This window comes from Salvelinus alpinus, chromosome 4 (assembly GCF_045679555.1).
Source record: "Salvelinus alpinus chromosome 4, SLU_Salpinus.1, whole genome shotgun sequence".
Classification (NCBI taxonomy): Eukaryota; Metazoa; Chordata; class Actinopteri; order Salmoniformes; family Salmonidae; genus Salvelinus; species Salvelinus alpinus.
Genome location: NC_092089.1, coordinates 90,891,641 through 90,914,385, shown reverse-complemented (window position 1 = coordinate 90,914,385; position 22,745 = coordinate 90,891,641). Strand labels below are relative to the sequence as shown.

Genomic DNA, 22,745 nt, shown 5'->3' with positions numbered 1-22,745 from the left:
GAATGATCACCTCGACCGGCTGAACGATCACCTCGACCGGCTGAACGATCACCTCGACCGGCTGAATGATCACCTCGACCCGGCTGAATGATCACCTCAACCCGGCTGAACGATCACCTCGACCGGCTGAACGATCACCTCAACCCGGCTGAACGATCACCTCGACCGGCTGAACGATCACCTCAACCCGGCTGAACGATCACCTCGACCGGCTGAACGATCACCTCGACCGGCTGAACGATCACCTCGACCGGCTGAACGATCACCTCAACCTGGCTGAACGATCACCTCGACCGGCTGAACGATCACCTCGACCGGCTGAACGATCACATGACCGCGATGCGACCATTACTGGGTCAGGAGGTGGAGAGACATTCCACCGTACCGTAATTCCGGTGTGACACTGTAATTGGCATTGACCAGTGGCTCTTCGTCCCAAATGGCACCCTATTCCCTATAGGGTCCTGGTAAAAAGTAGTGCACTATATAGGGAAAAAGGGTACCATTTGGGACACAGCTAGCCTCTGTGTCTCTGGGCCAGTGAGAGAGACCCATCCTACTGTAGGGTACTGATGAGCTCTTTCCAATAAGACTCCCCCCTCCCTCCCTCCCTCCCTCCACCCACCGGGCCGCTCTGCTCAATCACCATGAGACGGAGCGGACAGACAAAGAATTACCATCCTCAGCGTTCCACTGGCTTCATTACCCCAGATCTGCCTCCAAAACAAAAGCAAGTCTGTATTCTAGTGCTCACTGCAACAGTAAACAACAAAGCGACAATGACAAATATGTATTCCGGTCCCTATAGTTCAGAATAAAGGGAATACTCTAGTTTAAGTGTCTGAAAGATGGACAGATTTAGAGTTGATCTGTAAAATCTAGACGACACTCACACCATCAACTGTAGAATTAGTCTGTATTTTTCTATTCCCTATTTACCGCACTACTTAGGCTGACATTTGGGTCGTAATCTCGTACAACAACTCTACTTTGTTTTCCTAAAAACCATCAGGTGGTTATCAGGAGTAGAGGTCATCACGGATCCACCTGTACCCGAATACCCGAGACCCGAAACCAGAATTCTAAATAATGTCAGAGGTCTGGGTTGGATCTGATATGATTTTTTACGCGTCTCGGGTATGTGTAAATTTACCTGACTTGCCCGGAAGGACCCATACAGATCCGAACACGACCGCTGCAATATAGAGAGAGAAACGTGATAATTTATGCTGCTGATCTTGCTATGGAAGCAAGGAACGTGTGGCTTGTCGTTGCCCAATCAGAAGTCATCAACGCAGCAATAGGCTATTCCATGGGGCAAACGTTAGGAGATATATCTAATGAATGGCAGATGGAATTATAATGACTGAATTAAAAGTTAAATGAGAAGGATAGGCTACAACGACCCGAAAGCTAACAAGTAGGCTGCTATACTTCATAATATGATTTGAGTTGGTGTTATCTGTAAACTGTAGGATGTGAAAGTGCACGCACTGCATTAGTCAGCTTAACTAGCTTCTCCCGGTTTGATGCAGTCAAGGCAGGTACTACTTTGTGCCCCCTCAGATTTCTGGGATGCGTGGAACCTCTGGTCCCAGGAACAGAAAAGGTTGGGAACCGCTGCTATAGTGCACTATATAGGGAAGAGGGTGGGGGGGGTCTTTGAACCTCTTGGTCCTATAAGGATCTGATAGGGATGAAGGTCAATAAAGCCTAAATGTCATGCAGCCCTCCTCCAAGGCTAATCAACAACTTACAGGGAAGAGGGGGATTTGTTATCCTCTTAACCAGGCTAATCAACAACTGACAGGGAAGAGGGGATTTGTTATCCTCTTAACCAGGCTAATCAACAACTTACAGGGAAGAGGGGGATTTGTTATCCTCTTAACCAGGCTAATCAATAACTTACAGGGAAGAGGGGGATTTGTTATCCTCTTAACCAGGCTAATCAATAACTGACAGGGAAGAGGGGATTTGTTATCCTCTTAACCAGGCTAATCAATCAACAACTTACAGGGAAAGGGGGGATTTGTTATCCTCTTAACCAGGCTAATCAATCAACAATTTACAGGGAAGAGGGGATTTGTTATCCTCTTAACCAGGCTAATCAATAACTTACAGGGAAAGGGGGATTTGTTATCCTCTTAACCAGGCTAATCAATAACTTACAGGGAAGGGGGGATTTGTTTTCCTCTTAACCAGGCTAATCAATCAACAACTTACAGGGAAAGGGGGATTTGTTATCCTCTTAACCAGGCTAATCAATTAACAACTTACAGGGAAGAGGGGATTTGTTATCCTCTTAACCAGGCTAATCAATAACTTACAGGGAAAGGGGGATTTGTTATCCTCTTAACCAGGCTAATCAACAACTTACAGGGAAGAGGGGATTTGTTATCCTCTTAACCAGGCTAATCAATCAACAACTTACAGGGAAGAGGGGATTTGTTATCCTCTTAACCGGGCTAATCAATAACTTACAGGGAAGAGGGGATTTGTTATCCTCTTAACCAGGCTAATCAATCAACAACTTATAGGGAAGGGGGGATTTGTTATCCTCTTAACCAGGCTAATCAACAACTTACAGGGAAGAGGGGATTTGTTATCCTCTTAACCAGGCTAATCAATCAACAACTTATAGGGAAGGGGGGATTTGTTATCCTCTTAACCAGGCTAATCAATCAACAACTGACAGGGAAGGGGGGGATTTGTTATCCTCTTAACCAGGCTAATCAATAACTTACAGGGAAGAGGGGATTTGTTATCCTCTTAACCAGGCTAATCAATAACTTACAGGGAAGAGGGGATTTGTTATCCTCTTAACCAGGCTAATTAATCAACAACTTACAGGGAAGGGGGGGATTTGTTATCCTCTTAACCAGGCTAATCAATAACTTACAGGGAAGGGGGGGATTTGTTATCCTCTTAACCAGGCTAATCAATAACTGACAGGGAAGGGGGGGATTTGTTATCCTCTTAACCAGGCTAATCAATAACTGACAGGGAAGAGGGGGATTTGTTATCCTCTTAACCAGGCTAATCAACAACTTACAGGGAAGAGGGGGATTTGTTATCCTCTTAACCAGGCTAATCAATCAACTTACAGGGAAGAGGGGATTTGTTATCCTCTTAACCAGGCTAATTAATCAACAACTTACAGGGAAGGGGGGGATTTGTTATCCTCTTAACCAGGCTAATCAATAACTTACAGGGAAGAGGGGATTTGTTATCCTCTTAACCAGGCTAATCAACAACTTACAGGGAAGAGGGGGATTTGTTATCCTCTTAACCAGGCTAATCAATAACTTACAGGGAAGAGGGGATTTGTTATCCTCTTAACCAGGCTAATCAATAACTTACAGGGAAGAGGGGATTTGTTATCCTCTTAACCAGGCTAATTAATCAACAACTTACAGGGAAGGGGGGATTTGTTATCCTCTTAACCAGGCTAATCAACAACTTACAGGGAAGAGGGGATTTGTTATCCTCTTAACCAGGCTAATTAATCAACAACTTACAGGGAAGGGGGGGATTTGTTATCCTCTTAACCAGGCTAATCAATAACTTACAGGGAAGAGGGGATTTGTTATCCTCTTAACCAGGCTAATCAACAACTTACAGGGAAAGGGGGGATTTGTTATCCTCTTAACCAGGCTAATCAATCAACAATTTACAGGGAAGAGGGGATTTGTTATCCTCTTAACCAGGCTAATCAATAACTTACAGGGAAAGGGGGATTTGTTATCCTCTTAACCAGGCTAATCAATAACTTACAGGGAAGGGGGGATTTGTTTTCCTCTTAACCAGGCTAATCAATCAACAACTTACAGGGAAAGGGGGATTTGTTATCCTCTTAACCAGGCTAATCAATTAACAACTTACAGGGAAGAGGGGATTTGTTATCCTCTTAACCAGGCTAATCAATAACTTACAGGGAAAGGGGGATTTGTTATCCTCTTAACCAGGCTAATCAACAACTTACAGGGAAGAGGGGATTTGTTATCCTCTTAACCAGGCTAATCAATCAACAACTTACAGGGAAGAGGGGATTTGTTATCCTCTTAACCAGGCTAATCAATAACTTACAGGGAAGAGGGGATTTGTTATCCTCTTAACCAGGCTAATCAATCAACAACTTATAGGGAAGGGGGGATTTGTTATCCTCTTAACCAGGCTAATCAACAACTTACAGGGAAGAGGGGATTTGTTATCCTCTTAACCAGGCTAATCAATCAACAACTTATAGGGAAGGGGGGATTTGTTATCCTCTTAACCAGGCTAATCAATCAACAACTGACAGGGAAGGGGGGGATTTGTTATCCTCTTAACCAGGCTAATCAATAACTTACAGGGAAGAGGGGATTTGTTATCCTCTTAACCAGGCTAATCAATAACTTACAGGGAAGAGGGGATTTGTTATCCTCTTAACCAGGCTAATTAATCAACAACTTACAGGGAAGGGGGGGATTTGTTATCCTCTTAACCAGGCTAATCAATAACTTACAGGGAAGGGGGGGATTTGTTATCCTCTTAACCAGGCTAATCAATAACTGACAGGGAAGGGGGGGATTTGTTATCCTCTTAACCAGGCTAATCAATAACTGACAGGGAAGAGGGGGATTTGTTATCCTCTTAACCAGGCTAATCAACAACTTACAGGGAAGAGGGGGATTTGTTATCCTCTTAACCAGGCTAATTAATCAACAACTTACAGGGAAGGGGGGGATTTGTTATCCTCTTAACCAGGCTAATCAATAACTTACAGGGAAGAGGGGATTTGTTATCCTCTTAACCAGGCTAATCAACAACTTACAGGGAAGAGGGGGATTTGTTATCCTCTTAACCAGGCTAATCAATAACTTACAGGGAAGAGGGGATTTGTTATCCTCTTAACCAGGCTAATCAATAACTTACAGGGAAGAGGGGATTTGTTATCCTCTTAACCAGGCTAATTAATCAACAACTTACAGGGAAGGGGGGATTTGTTATCCTCTTAACCAGGCTAATCAACAACTTACAGGGAAGAGGGGATTTGTTATCCTCTTAACCAGGCTAATTAATCAACAACTTACAGGGAAGGGGGGGATTTGTTATCCTCTTAACCAGGCTAATCAATAACTTACAGGGAAGAGGGGATTTGTTATCCTCTTAACCAGGCTAATCAACAACTTACAGGGAAGAGGGGGATTTGTTATCCTCTTAACCAGGCTAATCAATAACTTACAGGGAAGAGGGGATTTGTTATCCTCTTAACCAGGCTAATCAATAACTTACAGGGAAGAGGGGATTTGTTATCCTCTTAACCAGGCTAATCAATCAACAACTAACAGGGAAGGGGGGGATTTGTTTTCCTCTTAACCAGGCTAATCAACAACTTACAGGGAAGAGGGGATTTGTTGACCCTTTTGTTTACATGGGAAGGTAATCTCTCTGTCTCTTCCCAGTTTACTGTGTGTATGGAACATAGTCTGAAACACTCTGGAGTCCCCTGATTCTGGGCCCTGGTTAAAAGTAGTGTATTAATATGGACAAGGGTGCTATTGCAGAAGGGGGAGTGGGTGCACAGTGTGGATGAAAAGACCGAAAATATCCTCAACTAAAGCCCCATATATAATTGACCAACTTCTGAATGATACACACACTACATTGATTAGTTAAACGATTTAACTTTGAATACGCTTAGTCATTTTGTGGCACAGAGTCAAACCATTTCAGTAAAGTAGAATGTCCTGGATTAATTATATGATATAACAGGAATCAAGTCATTCCCCTCTAATCTTATCCTCTTAGACTTTGGTTTATGACTAGTTTAACATAGGTGGCCTCTACCCTTCCCTAGATACTGTAGTCAGGTGGTGAATGTTTTCAGTAATGATATCAAGGGCTGTATTAGCAAAGCAAAGCAGTAATTATGCAATAAAATGACAAAATTCCTGTCAAATTAAACATAAGCGTCAAGAAGTAACTAAATCTATTGTAGTTTTCTGATTGTCCAGTAGCGTAGTGTAAAAATGTATATTCCCACTGGACACACACTGGTTGAATAAATGTTGTTTCAACGTAATTTGTCAATGTACTGTGACATGAAACCAACGTGGAAAATACATCGGATTTGAAAGAAGTTATCAACCAGAATTTTTTTAATCTAATTTCCACCAATGTTGTAAACATTGAAATGAGGGTAAAACTTTAACTTAAATACATTGACTTAACCTGATTAACAGATTGTTACATCAATCTAATTTCAACAGAATCATCAGAACTCTGTATATACGTTTAAATTGCATCAGAAATTCCACGTAGAAACGTATAAATTCTGTGTATCTTCGTACTGCAACTATTTGCACATTTCTGAAACACCGTACGTACAGTGGGGAGAACAAGTATTTGATACACTGCCGATTTTGCAGGTTTTCCTACTTACAAAGCATGTAGAGGTCTGTAATTTTTATCATAGGTACACTTCAACTGTGAGAGACGGAATCTAAAACAAAAATCCAGAAAATCACATTGTATGATTTTTAAATAATTAATTTGCATTTTATTGCATGACATAAGTATTTGATCACCTACCAACCAGTAAGAATTCCGGCTCTCACAGACCTGTTAGTTTTTCTTTAAGAAGCCCTCCTGTTCTCCACTCATTACCTGTATTAACTGCACCTGTTTGAACTCGTTACCTGTATAAAAGACACCTGTCCACACACAATCAAACAGATTCCAACCTCTCCACAATGGCCAAGACCAGAGAGCTGTGTAAGGACATCAGGGATAAAATTGTAGACCTGCACAAGGCTGGGATGGGCTACAGGACAATAGGCAAGCAGCTTGGTGAGAAGGAAACAACTGTTGGCGCAATTATTAGAAAATGGAAGAAGTTCAAGATGACGGTCAATCACCCTCGGTCTGGGGCTCCATGCAAGATTTCACCTCGTGGGGCATCAATGATCATGAGGAAGGTGAGGGATCAGCCCAGAACTACACGGCAGGACCTGGTCAATGACCTGAAGAGAGCTGGGACCACAGTCTCAAAGAAAACCATTAGTAACACACTACGCCGTCATGGATTAAAATCCTGCAGCGCACGCAAGGTCCCCCTGCTTAAGCCAGTGCATGTCCAGGCCTGTCTGAAGTTTGCCAATGACCATCTGGATGATCCAGAGGAGGAATGGGAGAAGGTCATGTGGTCTGATGAGACAAAAATAGAGCTTTTTGGTCTAACTCCACTCGCCGTGTTTGGAGGAAGAAGAAGTATGAGTACAACCCCAAGAACACCATCCCAACCGTGAAGCATGGAGGTGGAAACATCATTCTTTGGGGATGCTTTTCTGCAAAGGGGACAGGACGACTGCACCGTATTGAGGGGAGGATGGATGGGGCCATGTATCGCGAGATCTTGGCCAACAACCTCCTTCCCTCAGTAAGAGCATTGAAGATGGGTCGTGGCTGGGTCTTCCAGCATGACAACGACACGAAGCACACAGCCATGGCAACTAAGGAGTGGCTCCGTAAGAAGCATCTCAAGGTCCTGGAGTGGCCTAGCCAGTCTCCAGACCTGAACCCAATAGAAAATCTTTGGAGGGAGCTGAAAGTCCGTATTGCCCAGCGACAGCCCCGAAACCTGAAGGATCTGGAGAAGATCTGTAGGGAGGAGTGGGCCAAAATCCCTGCTGCAGTGTGTGCAAACCTAGTCAAGAACTACAGGAAACGTATGATCTCTGTAATTGCAAACAAAGGTTTCTGTACCAAATATTAAGTTCTGCTTTTCTGATGTATAAAATACTTATGTCATGCAATAAAATGCAAATTAATTACTTAAAAATCATACAATGTGATTTTCTGGATTTTTGTTTTAGATTCCGTCTCTCATAGTTGAAGTGTACCTATGATAAAAATTACAGACCTCTACATGCTTTGTAAGTAGGAAAACCTGCAAAATCGGCAGTGTATCAAATACTTGTTCTCCCCACTGTAGCTGACAATATAACACTGGAAATGTCTATATTTTTTAAACCTTTCTTGAGTGCAATATTTACTGTTCAATTCTGGTCGTTTTTATGATGATGTTTGTTTTGTGTCTTTTCACTTTTATTTATTGTTTGTTTCACTTGCTTTGGCAATGTAAACATGTTTCCCATGCCAATAAAACCCTTTGAATTGAGACAGAGAGAGAGATAGACAGAGAGAGACAGAGAGAGAAAGACAGAGAGAGTGAGAGAGAGAGACAGAGAGACAGAGAGAGACACAGAGAGAGAGACAGAGAGAGAGAGAGAGAGAGAGAGAGAGAGAGAGAGAGAGAGAGAGACACACACACACACAGAGAGAGAGAGAGACACAGAGAGACAGAGACAGGGACACAGAGAGAGACAGAGAGAGAGACACACACAGAGAGAGAGAGAGAGACAGAGAGAGAGAGAGAGAGAGAGAGAGAGAGAGAGATAGACAGAGAGAGACAGAGAGAGAGACACAAAGAGAGACAGAGACAGAGAGAGAGAGAGAGACAGAGAGAGAGAGAGAGAGAGACAGAGAGACAGAGAGAGAGAGAGAGAGAGACAGAGAGAGACAGAGAGAGACAGAGAGAGGCAGGAGAGAGAGAGAGACAGAGACAGAGAGAGAGAGAGAGAGAGAGAGAGAGAGAGAGAGAGACAGAGAGACACACAGAGAGAGAGAGACACACAGAGAGAGAGAGACAGAGAGACAGAGAGAGAGAGAGAGAGAGAGAGAGAGAGACAGAGAGACAGAGCCAGAGAGACAGAGACAGAGAGAGACAGAGAGACAGAGAGACAGAGAGAGACAGAGAGACAGAGACAGAGAGAGTATGACATCAGTGATGAGCTATAAGCAACGTGTCTCACAGGGTGGGATCTTAGATGGGCGTAGGAAAGAGATTAACAACCGAAGGTGCATCAATTCCACCGTTAGCTGTTTTATTACCTGTACATGACAGATCCATAGTCGAATCAGTTTGTTCAATAAGAGTCCAGAGGTCAGCTTTGTGGTGTTACACGTGGACTGAAATAGACAGTCACTATCATTACACAACTGCTGCTGCCAGTCATCATATTGAGCTGACTGTAAACATTTCCAGAGAATAAACCATATTGTCATGGCTACAATATGATCGGTATATACTGTATTTGTATTTACTTAAAAGACCATATACATCTAAATGTAACCAGTCATTTGGTTTGTAAAAATAATTGTTGACTAACCTATTCATTCTATATATAACCTAGAGTTATAACTATGGAATATAAGGCTTTAGATCAACAGGCCTTTCTTTTCATGATCATGTGCTCTCTTGTCTTCTGACCTCATTGGGACTTCCTGGATAAATACATGTTCAATTAAAAAAAGTTAAAAATAATATATAAAAAAAAAAAAATGACTTTTACGAATAATATTTCACGTCATCTCATACAAGTCCTTATTGAGATGAGCAGACGAAAGACAAAAGTGAATACCTGCTTTTCCACTAGAGGGAGGCAGAAGTCAAAAGCACACACTGTTTTGTGTCGCAAACCAATGACAAAACCCTGGATCTCCTGTGTGCCACCTGACTTGTTTGCCCCAAATGAGCAAAAACCTAGACATTCACTTGGGAAGCCAGCCTAAAATCTTCAGGTCTCGTCTCAGACAAGGCTAAGTGTGGTTCCTAGTCCCGACCACCTCCGTTGGGTGTAGTAATACTATAGGGATGCTCTACAACATTCTTGGAAGGATACCAATGACCATCGTGTACCTGATAGTGAAGTTGCATTGGTACAAACTAAAACAAAGGAGCATATAAAGTCAAAATCCCTTAGATATGAGGCCATTGACCTACTTATAGACAAGTGATCTTGACAGCCGACACATGACATTGGGGATATTACGCTGAAACACTCATACGGTCATTACGGTAAACCAGACAGGATGAAGTGCGCTCTCTCAAATGCGCCCAAATGGGGGTAAACCGTTTACTGCGAACCCTCAAAACAAGTGTCAGGGTGCTCTACCAGCTATGTACAATCAGCTGGAGTATATTGTGATTACAATTTTTGCGGCGTTTAGTCATAAATCCCGTGTAGGATGTTGGTTTCAGGTGTTTTGTAATACAAGGTATAATGTATGTACCTTTCTTTACAATAGTGGTGAAATCCACGGAATGTTCCACATAGGAACAGCTGACGACAATGCCGCACCGAAAATATGAACGAGATATGAAGGATTACAAGGAGTATCATTAAATCAAATGTTTGCTAATTAACAACCAGGTAACGATATTTATCACGTTGTCTAGACAGTTTGCATAGATTTTCTGTTCCTGTTTGCGTGCTAGCTTAGTTTAGCTGGGTCGCAGTTTTTCCAGGGACTGCGCTGGGCTTCGCTGTCTGTCTTTTCCCCCCAGCCTGCCTTGAGCCCCTCCTTGTTTTCTATTTCGCTAGGAGAGAGTAATGTTTACATTCGGCATAGGAAACGGGGTCTATCCTTACGCTATCTCCCACTTCCCGAACTGGTGTTATGTCCAGTAAAAGATGGTTAGAACATCCCAATAAGAATGCATTGGTCTCCTTCCCCCTTATATTAATATTCCCGTCTGCAACATTGCAGTGTTTTTATCTGCAGTGAAGCAATCAGACAGCCAGGCCTGACGTGCAGATGCTCAGACATAATCCATGATGCAATGTTTCTGGGCAAAATATATGTATACTGGATCAATATACTTAAAATATATACTTTATTTATTTGGTTTAGGCAATTCTCAATGTCTGTCGCTCCCGTTACTGGCCCACTTCACTTTATTCCACAGATAAATATCCTGTGCAAGCACCACTATAGTGAGTACCTTTTACATGCACAGTAATAATTCGATATTAAAGTGATTATGTAATAGTCATGTAAACGCCTTACTCTGTATCTTAATCCGTGTAAGGTCAAAAATTGAAGTAAACATACGCCGATTAAAACACCTGATTTTCTGAGCAATCTTTCGAATTATTAGGACATGTAAAACCCCCTAAATGGCGTTCCAACTGTGTCTTTGATCTGCGCATGTGCTAACACCAAGCAAGCCTCTCTCTATAGAGTGCCACAGTGTGAGTTATAATAACCATAACACCTGGCGGTCAAACAAGGAAATGGTTCCAATCGTTTTTCCACCATTCATTTTTCCCACTTAAAATTAGTGCTGTGCTTTGTGTAGGCTTACCCTGGCGTGCCGTTTTGATAACTATGTAAATCTCTCTCGGACAAGGTGACTTTTATCAATCAATATTTACTCTCGGATTTGAAAATTCTAATGTTTTGCTCCATTTTTTTAATTTTAATTTTAAGTCAGTTAAAAACAAAATCTTATTTTCAATGACGCCAAGGAACAGTGGGTTAACTGCCTTATTCAGGGGCAGAACAACAGATTTTTACCTTGTCTATCTGTGATTGACTAGTTATATGCAGCATCATAACCTGATGTTACTGACTAACTAGCAAGGTGTGCTAACATGACTAGCTAGCAAGGTGTGCTAACATGACTAGCTAGCAAGGTGTGCTAACATGACTAGCTAGCAAGGTGTGCTAACATGACTAGCTAGCAAGGTGTGCTAACATGACTAGCTAGCAAGGTGTGCTAACATGACTAGCTAGCAATGTGTGCTAACATGACTAGCTAGCAAGGTGTGCTAACATGACTAGCTAGCAGGGTGTGTTAACATGACTAGCTAGCAGGGTGTGTTAACATGACTAGCTAGCAAGGTGTGCTAACATGACTAGCTAGCAGGGTGTGTTAACATGACTATCTAGCAAGGTGTGTTAACATGACTAGCTAGCAGGGTGTGTTAACATGACTAACTCCCATGGTGTGCTAACATGACTAACTCCCATGGTGTGCTAACATGACTATCTAGCAATGTGTGCTAACATGACTAATTAGAAGGGTGTGCTAACATGACTAAATAGCAGGGTGTGCTAACATGACTAAATAGCAGGGTGTGCTAACATGACTAACCTAGCAGGGTGTGCTAGGGGAAGGGGAACTACTACTTCTAGGTTTCAGAGCAAGTGACGTAACTGATTGAAACGCTATTAGCGCGTACCCGCTAACTAGCTAGCCATTTCACATCTGTTACACTCACCCCCCTTTCAACCTCCTCCTTTTCCGCAGCAACCAGTGATCCGGGTCAACAGCATCAATGTAACAGTATAACTTTAGACCGTCCCCTCGCCCCGACACGGGCGCAAACCAGGGACCCTCTGCACACATCAACAACAGTCACCCACGAAGCGTCGTTACCCATCACTCCACAAAAGCCGCGGCCCTTGCAGAGCAAGGGGAACCACTACTTCTAGGTTTCAGAGCAAGTGACGTAACTGATTGAAACGCTATTAGCGCGTACCCGCTAACTAGCTAGCCATTTCACATCCGTTACACTAACATGACTAACCTAGCAGGGTGTGCTAACATGACTAACTAGCGGGGTGTGCTAACATGACTAACATAGCAGGGTGTGCTAACATGACAAACTAGCAATGAGTACTAGCAGATAGTAGCTCTGTGGACTGCATGTTTTTTTTCTTTTGGAAAAGTTTTATTGTTGCATTTCCTTTAAAACAGCTCATATATTTTTGCACATTTTATACACATAAAAACGGCAAAAAAGCATAAAACACAGTATTTGAATATTACATATAAATTTGTTAAAAATTACATGTTGTTAAAAATAATAGAAACAACCATGAATAAAAGTACTTTTTCTTGTAAAAAACATCAAATTCTGTAAAAGCCATTTAAAATGGGTACAAATTATTTAACAAAGGTAAAACATTTAAGACATGCAAAACATGTTAAAAAGTCACTTTGTTAAAAGGCTTTCTTCGGTCCTTTGTACAGGGTGAGTCCTTATCAAACTCGCCTCCTCCTGATTCCTCCTTACAAGCAAACATTAAAGCAGGAAGCTCCAGTGACTCAGTCATAAAAAAGTAGTCAGATGAAGCAGATGCTAAACTACAGGACTGTTTTGCTAGCACAGACTGGAATATGTTCCGGGATTCTTGCGATGGCATTGCGGAGTACACCACACCAGTCACTGGCTTTATCAATAAGTGCATCGAGGACGTTGTCCCCACAGCGACTGTACGTACATACCCCAACCAGAAGCCATGTATTACAGGCAACATTCGCACTGAGCTTAAGGGTAGAGCTGCCACTTTCAAGGAGTGGGAGACTAACCCGGAGGCTTATAAGAAATCCCGCTATGCCCTCCGACGAACCATCAAACAGGCAAAGCGTCAATACGGGACTAAGATCGAATCGTACAACACCGGCTCTGACGCTCGTTGGATGTGGCAGGGCTTGCAAACTATTACAGACTACAAAGGGAAGCACAGCCGCGAGCTGCCCAGTGACACGAGCCTACCAGACAAGCTAAATAACTTCTATGCTCGCTTTGAGGCAAGTAACACTGAAACATGTATGAGAGCATCAGCTGTTCCAGACGACTGTGTGATCACGCTCTCCGCAGCCAATGTGAGTGAGACCTTTGAACAGGTCAACATTCACAAAGCCGCAGGTGTAACAGTATAGCTTCTGTCCCTCTCCTCGCCCCTACCTGGGCTCGAACCAGAGACCCTCTGCACACATCGACAGTCACCATCGAAGCATCGTTACCCATCGCGCCACAAAAGCAGCGGCTCTTGCAGAGCAAGGGGAACAACTACTTCAAGGTCTCAGAGCGAGTGATGTCACCGATTGAAACGCTATCAGCGCACACCACCGCTAACTAGCTAGCCATTTCACATCAGTTACACAGGGCCAGAAGGATTACCAGGACGTGTACTCCGAGCATGCGCTGACCAACTGGCAAGTGCGTTCACTGACATTTTCCACCTCTCCCTGTCTGAGTCTGTAATACCAGCATGTTTCAAGCAGACCACCATAGTCCCTGTGCCCAAGAACACTAAGGTAACCTGCCTAAATGACTACCGACCCGTAGCACTCACGTCTGTAGCCATGAAGCGCTTTGAAAGGCTGGTCATGGCTCACATCAACACGTTTATCCCAGAAACCCTAGACCCACTTCAATTAGCATACCGCACCAACAGATCACTCTACACTGCCCTTTCACACCTGGACAAAAGGAACACCTATGTGAGAATGCTATTCATTGACTACAGCTCAGCGTTCAACACCATAGTGCCCTCAAAGCTCATCACTAAGCTAAAGGCCCCTGGGACTAAACATCTCCCTCTGCAACTGGATCCAGGACTTCATGACAGGCCGCCCCCAGGTGGTAAGGGTAGGTAACAACACATCCCCCACGCTGATCCTCAACACGGGGGGCCCCTCAGGGATGCGTGCTCAGTCCCCTCCTGTACTCCCTGTCCACTCATGACTGCACGGCCAGGCACGACTCAAACACCATCATTAAGTTTGCTGATGACACAACAGTGGTAGGCCTGATCCCCGACAACGATGAGACAGCCTATAGGGAGGAGGTGAGAGACCTGGACGTGTGGTACAAGGACAACAACCTCTCCCTCAACATGAACAAGACAAAGGAGATGATTGTGGACTACAGGAAAAGGAGGACCGAGCAACCCCCTCATTCTCATCAACGGGGCTGTAGTGGAGCAGGTTGAGAGATCAAGTTCCTTGGCGTCCACATCACCAACAAACTAACATGGTACAAGCACACCAAGGCAGTTGTGAAGAGGGCACGACAAAACCTATTCCTCCTCAGGAGACTGAAAAGATTTGGTATGGGTCCTCAGATCCTCAAAAGGTTTTACAGCTGCACCATCGAGAGCATTCTGACGGGTTGCATCACTGCCTGGTATGGCAACTGCTCGGCCTCCGACTGCAAGGCACTACAGAGGGTAGTGCGAACGGCCCAGTACATCACCAGGGCCAATCTTCCTGCCATCCAGGACCTCTATACCAAGTGGTGTCAGAGGAAGGCCCTAAAAATTGTCAGACTCCAGCCACCCTAGTCGTAGACTGTTCTCTCTGCTACCGCATGGCAAGTGGTACCAGAGTGCCAAATCTACATCCAAGAGGCTTCTAAACAGCTTCTACCCCCAAGCCATAAGACTCATGAACAGCTAATCAAATGTCTACACAGACTATTTGCATTGCCCCCCCCCCCCCTTCTACGCTGCTGCTACTCTGTTATCTATGCATAGTCACTTTAATAACTCTACCTACATGTTCCCTCAATTACCTCGACACCGGTGCCACCGCACATTGACTCTGTACTCGTACCCCCTGTATATAGCCCCGTTATTGTTATTTACTGCTGCTCTTTAATTATTTGTTATTTTTATCTCTTACTTTTTTTATTTTTTTATTTTCTTAACTACATTGTTTGTTAAGGGCCTGTAAGTAAGCATTTCACTGTAAGGTCTACACCTGTTTGAATTCGGCGCATGTGACAAAAGTTTATTTGATTTTTGAAATCACTAAAACCAAATGGAAACAGTGTAGAAATGAGAATCGACCTACATTCATTGTTTCTTGACCATTTACAACTCGCTAATAATCACTGAAATAAAAGCTAGACAGTCAGGGAGCATTGAAAATGCCAAAAACAATGGGTAGAGGACGATATTTTGCACATTTTGACAGCGAGGAAATCGAACAAATTTTCAGTGCAGTCCTCCAGACCTCGTTGAATACCAAATGTTTGACACACGTGGTCTAGTTCTTCTCAAAACTTATTTGGGATCGGTGTCTCTTCCATGGGACGGTTGAGCTAACGTAGGCTAATGCAATTAGCATGAGGTTGTAAGTAACAAGAAAATGTTCCTGGACATAGACATATCTGATATTGGCAGAAAGCTTAAATTCTTGTTAATCTAACTGCACTGTCCAATTTACAGTAGCTATTACTGTGAAAGAATACCATGCTATTGTTTGAGTATTCAATTTTGAACATTAAAAGTTATTAATATAAAAATTAGGCACATTTGGCCAGTCTTGATACAAAATTTGGAACAGACATGCAATGGTTCATTGGATCAGTCTTAAAATAAAAAACATACTGCTGCCATCTAGTGGCCAAAGTCTAAATTGCACCTGGGCTGGAATAATACATTATGGCCTTTCTCTTGCATTTAACAAAAAATACAAAATAAAGTTTTTTTCTTTTCTTTGTATTATACACTGCTCAAAAAAATAAAGGGAACGCTTAAACAACACAATGTAACTCCAAGTCAATCACACTTCTGTGAAATCAAACTGTCCACTTAGGAAGCAACACTGATTGACAATACATTTCACATGCTGTTGTGCAAATGGAATAGACAAAAGGTGGAAATTATAGGCAATTAGCAACACAATGGAGTTACATTGTGTTGTTTAAGTGTTCCCTTTATTTTTTTGAGCAGTGTATTTGACCAGATCTATTGTGTTATATTACCCTACATTCCTTTCACACAACTCAGTGTCTCCTTTCAAATGGTACCAAGAATATCCATAACCTTGCTCCAGGGCCTGAGCTACAGGAAGTTAGATTTGGGAATGTCATTTCAGACGAAAATTTTGAGAAAAAAAGGGGCAAACCTAAAGAGGTTAAAAGCTGTACCTAGTTTAGTTTTTCAGCATCAAAGTTGTGTCTGTGCCAGTCATATGTCTTTTTGATTTGTATGTATTTGTGATCAAGAATTCCTATCCCCACAGGATGTGAATAGTTTATTTGGGATACAATGTAGCGATAAAGCATACTTGGTTTCGGCCTCGCCTACAGTTTGTGATTGGTGTTTTTAACACTCGGGCAGAAGAGAGGTGGCTTCATCAAACACAACGCTGCCAAGGCGCTCCGTGACAATAACACGCGTGAAGGAAAGGTGCCTATTACATTTATCGTAATTAATCATTCTAAACGAATCATTCGTTGGAAAAATATTATACCCGCTTGTATTTATTTAGACAGCTGGACGGACTGTGCAATAACGTTAGATAGCAAATAGGCTATCCACTAGCATAACACAGGCTGCGAACGTTAACCAATTTAGTTAGCCATAGGGTATATAACCTCAGTCCGCGCATCTCTCGTCTTCTGAGTTGAGACTAAAGCAAGTTCGCTTAAGGTGGCTAGCTAGTTAAGCATTCTCAGTTAGCTAAAAGGAAAACATTATTAACGATGCTAGGCAGGTTAGCTTTCACGCTAATCATGTTCCTTTTATGCATTTGGCTATTGATAGCTAGCATATTTGCGAAATATGATTTGAAAAGCTTGATTATTTTGTGCAACACGCACACTACAAAAATGTGGTTGACAGTGGACGGCTTTCTTGGCTTATATTGCAGATAGCTAGCGCCTGTGTCCATTGCAAGCAATGCCTTTGTGCTTTTTGAGGCTAAATGCGTTAGCATCATGGAATCTCAGCCATGCAACTGTAAATGAAAATAGAAGTGTAACGTTGCATGTCTGTCTCATTAAAACGTGAAACGAATATGTTATTGCTACTTATTTAGCTAACTCCTCGTCCTTTGTTGTTGCTTTGTTTCTCCCTGAGCACATGGCTTTCCTTGTTTTGTTTGTTAGCTACAGCGCCCCCTATTTACGAACTTATGACTTTAAATAGTCCGGCGATTTTTGGGGCTGCGTTTATACAGGCAGCCCAATGTGTTTCTATTTTTGTTTTACTTATAGATTTTTGGGCCAATCAGATCATCTCTGAAAACATCTGTTGTGAATAAATCTGACGTGATTGGTCAAAGGACCAATTATTGGAAAACATCCGAATTGGGCTACCTGTGTAAATTCCTTGCACGTATAGCTAGCTACAGTCAGTAGCTATACCTTTGTCATTTAGCAGATGCTCTTATCCAGAGTGACTTAGTGTAGTATTTTTTTATTTATTTTTTAGGTCTGATAGAAAATGTTTTACATCTTAAAGGTGCAGTGAAAGTTCTGTTTTCCTGTTTTTTTTTCTTCTCATATTGTACAACAGCTGATGAAACTAACACTGTAAAAGTGTGAAAACATTTGATCAGATGTAGTTCTGCACGGGACCTTCTAATCGGCAGGTTTGCGTGGGCGGGAGTTTCAGCTTTCCAACGGTGACATCACCATGTGTCAAATTGGTCAATAGACCAATAACAAAGAGTTCCAAACCTCTCTGCCAATAACAGCTAATTTTCAGTTCTCCACTCCCAGACACTCCTAGCTAAATTCTTGCTTGAGAAATTGTTATTTTTGCAAGTTTTTATTGGAAATCTCTTACACTAAGGTACTTAATTGTTACCCAGAAATTATTTTATATATAGACACACGCACACATTTCACATCAACCTCAGTTTTGCGTATCCAGGCTAGTGAGTGTGATTGGGTAGCTAATGGTGTTTTATTTTCAGGGTAAAGACAGAGGTTAGAAGTGCCTCCAGCACCCCTGCTCTCCTCTTCCAGAGTGTGACTCGTCGGTCCCCGTGACGTCACCAATGCGACCATGGGAAATAGCAGTGAATAGGCGGCCACCGACAGCCCCCTTGAACCAGAGGAGGTTCCTAGGAGAGCCCTGCAACACACCAGTGCACCTCAGGAGAAGGTGAATAGTACTCCCTTAGTACTTGGTGTGTTCCAAATGGCACCTATACAGTACACTACCCTATAGAGCTCTGGTCAAAAGTAGTGCACTATAAAGGGAAGAGGGATACATTTGGGACACCCTCTTTAAAAACATGTTTTTTTTAAAATCAACTGTCATCATGGGATAATGAGCCATCCATCCTGAGGTTTCCTGAATAGTGTGTTCTGGTTCTACTACATAGGGTTCAGGAATCATTTGTGCCGTATTCAAGGACCAACTACCCAGACATCACTTCTTCTTTAACTGTATTTGATAAACTACTGTCATAGTTTACATGAACTGAAGAAATGCTTATTAAAATTGTATGGAGTGTTGTATCGAAAAAATAATGTAAATTGTCTAAGTATATCCCAAACAGATCATGTAGTATATCCCAAACAGATCATGTAGTATATCCCAAACAGATCATGTAGTATATCCCAAACAGATCATGTAGTATATCCCAAACAGATCATGTAGTATATCCCAAACAGATCATGTAGTATATCCCAAACAGATCATGTAGTATATCCCAAACAGATCATGTAGTATATCCCAAACAGATCATGTAGTATATCCCAAACAGATCATGTAGTATATCCCAAACAGATCATGTAGTATATCCCAAACAGATCATGTAGTATATCCCAAACAGATCATGTAGTATGTCCCAAACAGATCATGTAGTATATCCCAAACAGATCATGTAGTATATCCCAAACAGATCATGTAGTATATCCCAAACAGATCATGTAGTATATCCCAAACAGATCATGTAGTATATCCCAAACAGATCATGTAGTATATCCCAAACAGATCATGTAGTATATCCCAAACAGATCATGTAGTATATCCCAAACAGATCATGTAGATGGTCTATGCATGGTATCCTTGATGTTTCACGATGTGCTCACTTGAGGTTCCAGACCCCCAAAAAATACAAAAAGGCGACCACCATGTCTTTTGGATTCTAGCTGTTGTTTAGGGACCTTTCCCCCCCACTAAACTTCTCTAACTTATATTATTCATAAACATGTTTTAATGTCAAATAAATAACATTAAATAAATAACATTATATTAAAGACAATCTTATGTACAGTGGGGAGAACAAGTATTTGATACACTGCCAATTTTGCAGGTTTTCCTACTTACAAAGCATGTAGAGGTCTGTAATTTTTATCATAGGTACACTTCAACTGTGAGAGGCGGAATCTTAAACAAAAATCCAGAAAATCACATTGTATGATTTTTAAGTAATTAATTTGCATTTTATTGCATGACATAAGTATTTGATACATCCGAAAAGCAGAACTTAATATTTGGTACAGAAGCCTTTGTTTGCAATTACAGAGATCATACGTTTCCTGTAGTTCTTGACCAGGTTTGCACACACTGCAGCAGGGATTTTGGCCCACTCCTCCATACAGATCTTCTCCAGATCCTTCAGGTTTCGGGGCTGTCGCTGGGCAATACGGACTTTCAGCTCCCTCCAAAGATTTTCTATTGGGTTCAGGTCTGGAGACTGGCTAGGCCACTCCAGGACCTTGAGATGCTTCTTACGGAGCCACTCCTTAGTTGCCCTGGCTGTGTGTTTCGGGTTGTTGTCATGCTGGAAGACCCAGCCACGACCCATCTTCAATGCTTTTACTGAGGGAAGGAGGTTGTTGGCCAAGATCTCGCGATACATGGCCCCATCCATCCTCCCCTCAATACGGTGCAGTCGTCCTGTCCCCTTTGCAGAAAAGCATCCCCAAAGAATGATGTTTCCACGTCCAGGCTTCACGGTTGGGATGGTGTTCTTGGGGTTGTACTCATCCTTCTTCTTCCTCCAAACACGGCGAGTGGAGTTTAGACCAAAAAGCTCTATTTTTGTCTCATCAGACCACATGACCTTCTCCCATTCCTCCTCTGGATCATCCAGATGGTCATTGGCAATTTTCAGACGGGCCTGGACATGCGCTGGCTTGAGCAGGGGGACCTTGCGTGCACTGCAGGATTTTAATCCATGACGGCGTAGTGTGTTACTAATGGTTTACTTTGAGACTGTGGTCCCAGCTCTCTTCAGGTCATTGACCAGGTCCTGCCGTGTAGTTCTGGGCTAATCCCTCACCTTCCTCATGATCATTGATGCCCCACGAGGTGAGATCTTGCATGGAGCCCCAGACCGAGGGTGATTGACCGTCATCTTGAACTTCTTCCATTTTCTAATAATTGCGCCAACAGTTGTTGCCTTCTCACCAAGCTGCTTGCCTATTGTCCTGTAGCCCATCCCAGCCTTGTGCAGGTCTACAATTTTATCCCTGATGTCCTTACACAGCTCTCTGGTCTTGGCCATTGTGGAGAGGTTGGAGTCTGTTTGATTGAGTGTGTGGACAGGTGTCTTTTTTACAGGTAACGAGTTCAAACAGGTGCAGTTAATACAGGTAATGAGTGGAGAACAGGAGGGCTTCTTAAAGAAAAACTAACAGGTCTGTGAGAGCCGGAATTCTTACTGGTTGGTAGGTGATCAAATACTTATGTCATGCAATAAAATGCAAATTAATTACTTAAAAATCATACAATGTGATTTTCTGGATTTTTGTTTTAGATTCCGTCTCTCACAGTTGAAGTGTACCTATGATAAAAATTACAGACCTCTACATGTTTTGTAAGTAGGAAAACCTGCAAAATTGGCAGTGTATCAAATACTTGTTCTCCCCACTGTATATCCTAAATAGATCATTGGATACACTTTTTATTTTTAATACATGGTATGCCTGATGTTACATGATGTGCTACCTTGATGTTCCTGCAGCCCGCCAGTGAGACAACAGTGGGGGGGTCGAGACCGACCGGTTGTACTGCACAGCGCCTTGCGCCAGGACTTCCACCACCCTCTCTTCTCCCAGCAACATCAGCAGGTTCTTTTAGATGAGTCCAGACAATACAGCCACGCCAGTGCACCGCCACGCATGCTTCACCCTGCCGCACACCCACCTCAGCATCAACAGACCCCCATCATGGTGGAGCTACACGATCAGGTACGTAGGTACCACACCGCTGTAGTAGTGGGGGAACCCTATTCCCTTTGGGGCCCCTGGTTAAAAGTACTGCACTTAGTAGGGTACCATTTGGAACATAATCAAAATGAAAAGACTAGAGAAGAATGTGCGACTTTACTTTCATTACTTTCAGAGTGTATGTTGAACAAGGCAGTTATCCCACTTGTTCCCCGGTAGTCCGTCATTGTAAATAAGAATTTGTTCTTAACTGACTTGCCTAGTTTAAATAAAGGTTAAATTAAAATGTTGTGGTTTAGTGAATAAAAAAATTCACACTGGTTTAAGATCTGGGCCAGATGTGAGTTATTTATGCCGTCTGTTAGGCTCTATGATACGGTGAGCTTTGGAGAAAGATGATACACAGAACAGTCTTGAAAATGAGACGTCACTGTTACGTTCTGTCTTTTAAAGTTGTTTGGAAAATGGACTGAATCATTGTTTTCTCTCTTGTACTAATATTGCACCAGGGATCCGTTCCCATCTCTTACACTGTTACCACGGTGACGACGCACGGTTTCCCCATCCACGCCGGGCAACCTCTCCCAGGGTGCAACAGTCAGCAGCTCCCAGCATGCTCGGTAATGTTCAGCGGACAGCTCTCTCTGCTCTGCTGCCTTCCTCCTCCTGTGAGTTTGAAAAGGAAGAGCTGGAATGTCAGTGACGTCCATGTCAGCAACGCACCATACCCACTGTTAATACACCGCTTCCTACGCACCATAACCGCTTCCTACGCACCGTACCCACTGTTAATACACCGCTTCCTACGCACCGTACCCACTGTTACTACACCGCTTCCTACGCACCGTACCCACTGTTAACACACCGCTTCCTACGCACCATAACCGCTTCCTACGCACCGTACCCACTGTTAATACACCGCTTCCTACGCACCGTACCCACTGTTACTACACCGCTTCCTACGCACCGTACCCACTGTTACTACACCGCTTCCTACGCACCGTACCCACTGTTAACACACCGCTTCCTACGCACCGTACCCACTGTTAATACACCGCTTCCTACGCACCGTACCCGCTGTTAGTACACCGCTTCCTACGCACCGTACCCACTGTTAATACACCGCTTCCTACGCACCGTACCCACTGTTAATACACCGCTTCCTACGCACCGTACCCACTGTTAATACACCGCTTCCTACGC

The 22,745-nt window shown here is 42.9% G+C and overlaps 1 protein-coding gene across 3 annotated transcripts in view; it reads left to right on the top strand.

Annotated features, from left to right (window-relative positions):
• The first annotated feature begins 9,949 nt into the window (after positions 1-9,949).
• Positions 9,950-22,745, top strand: part of LOC139574665 (RING finger protein 44-like) — a 35,177-nt gene continuing 22,381 nt past the window's right edge. Inside the window, exons 1-4 of one of the 3 annotated variants that reach the window (XM_071399438.1) lie at positions 9,950-10,256; positions 18,332-18,522; positions 21,338-21,563; positions 22,052-22,210. In XM_071399438.1, coding sequence (XP_071255539.1) covers positions 18,416-18,522; positions 21,338-21,563; positions 22,052-22,210 — 492 coding nt within the window. In that variant the 5' untranslated portion in view covers positions 9,950-10,256; positions 18,332-18,415. Of the gene's footprint in view, positions 10,257-16,316; positions 16,819-18,331; positions 18,523-21,337; positions 21,564-22,051; positions 22,211-22,745 lie in introns of those variants that run through there. The other 2 variants (XM_071399439.1, XM_071399437.1) reach the window with 2 other exon arrangements.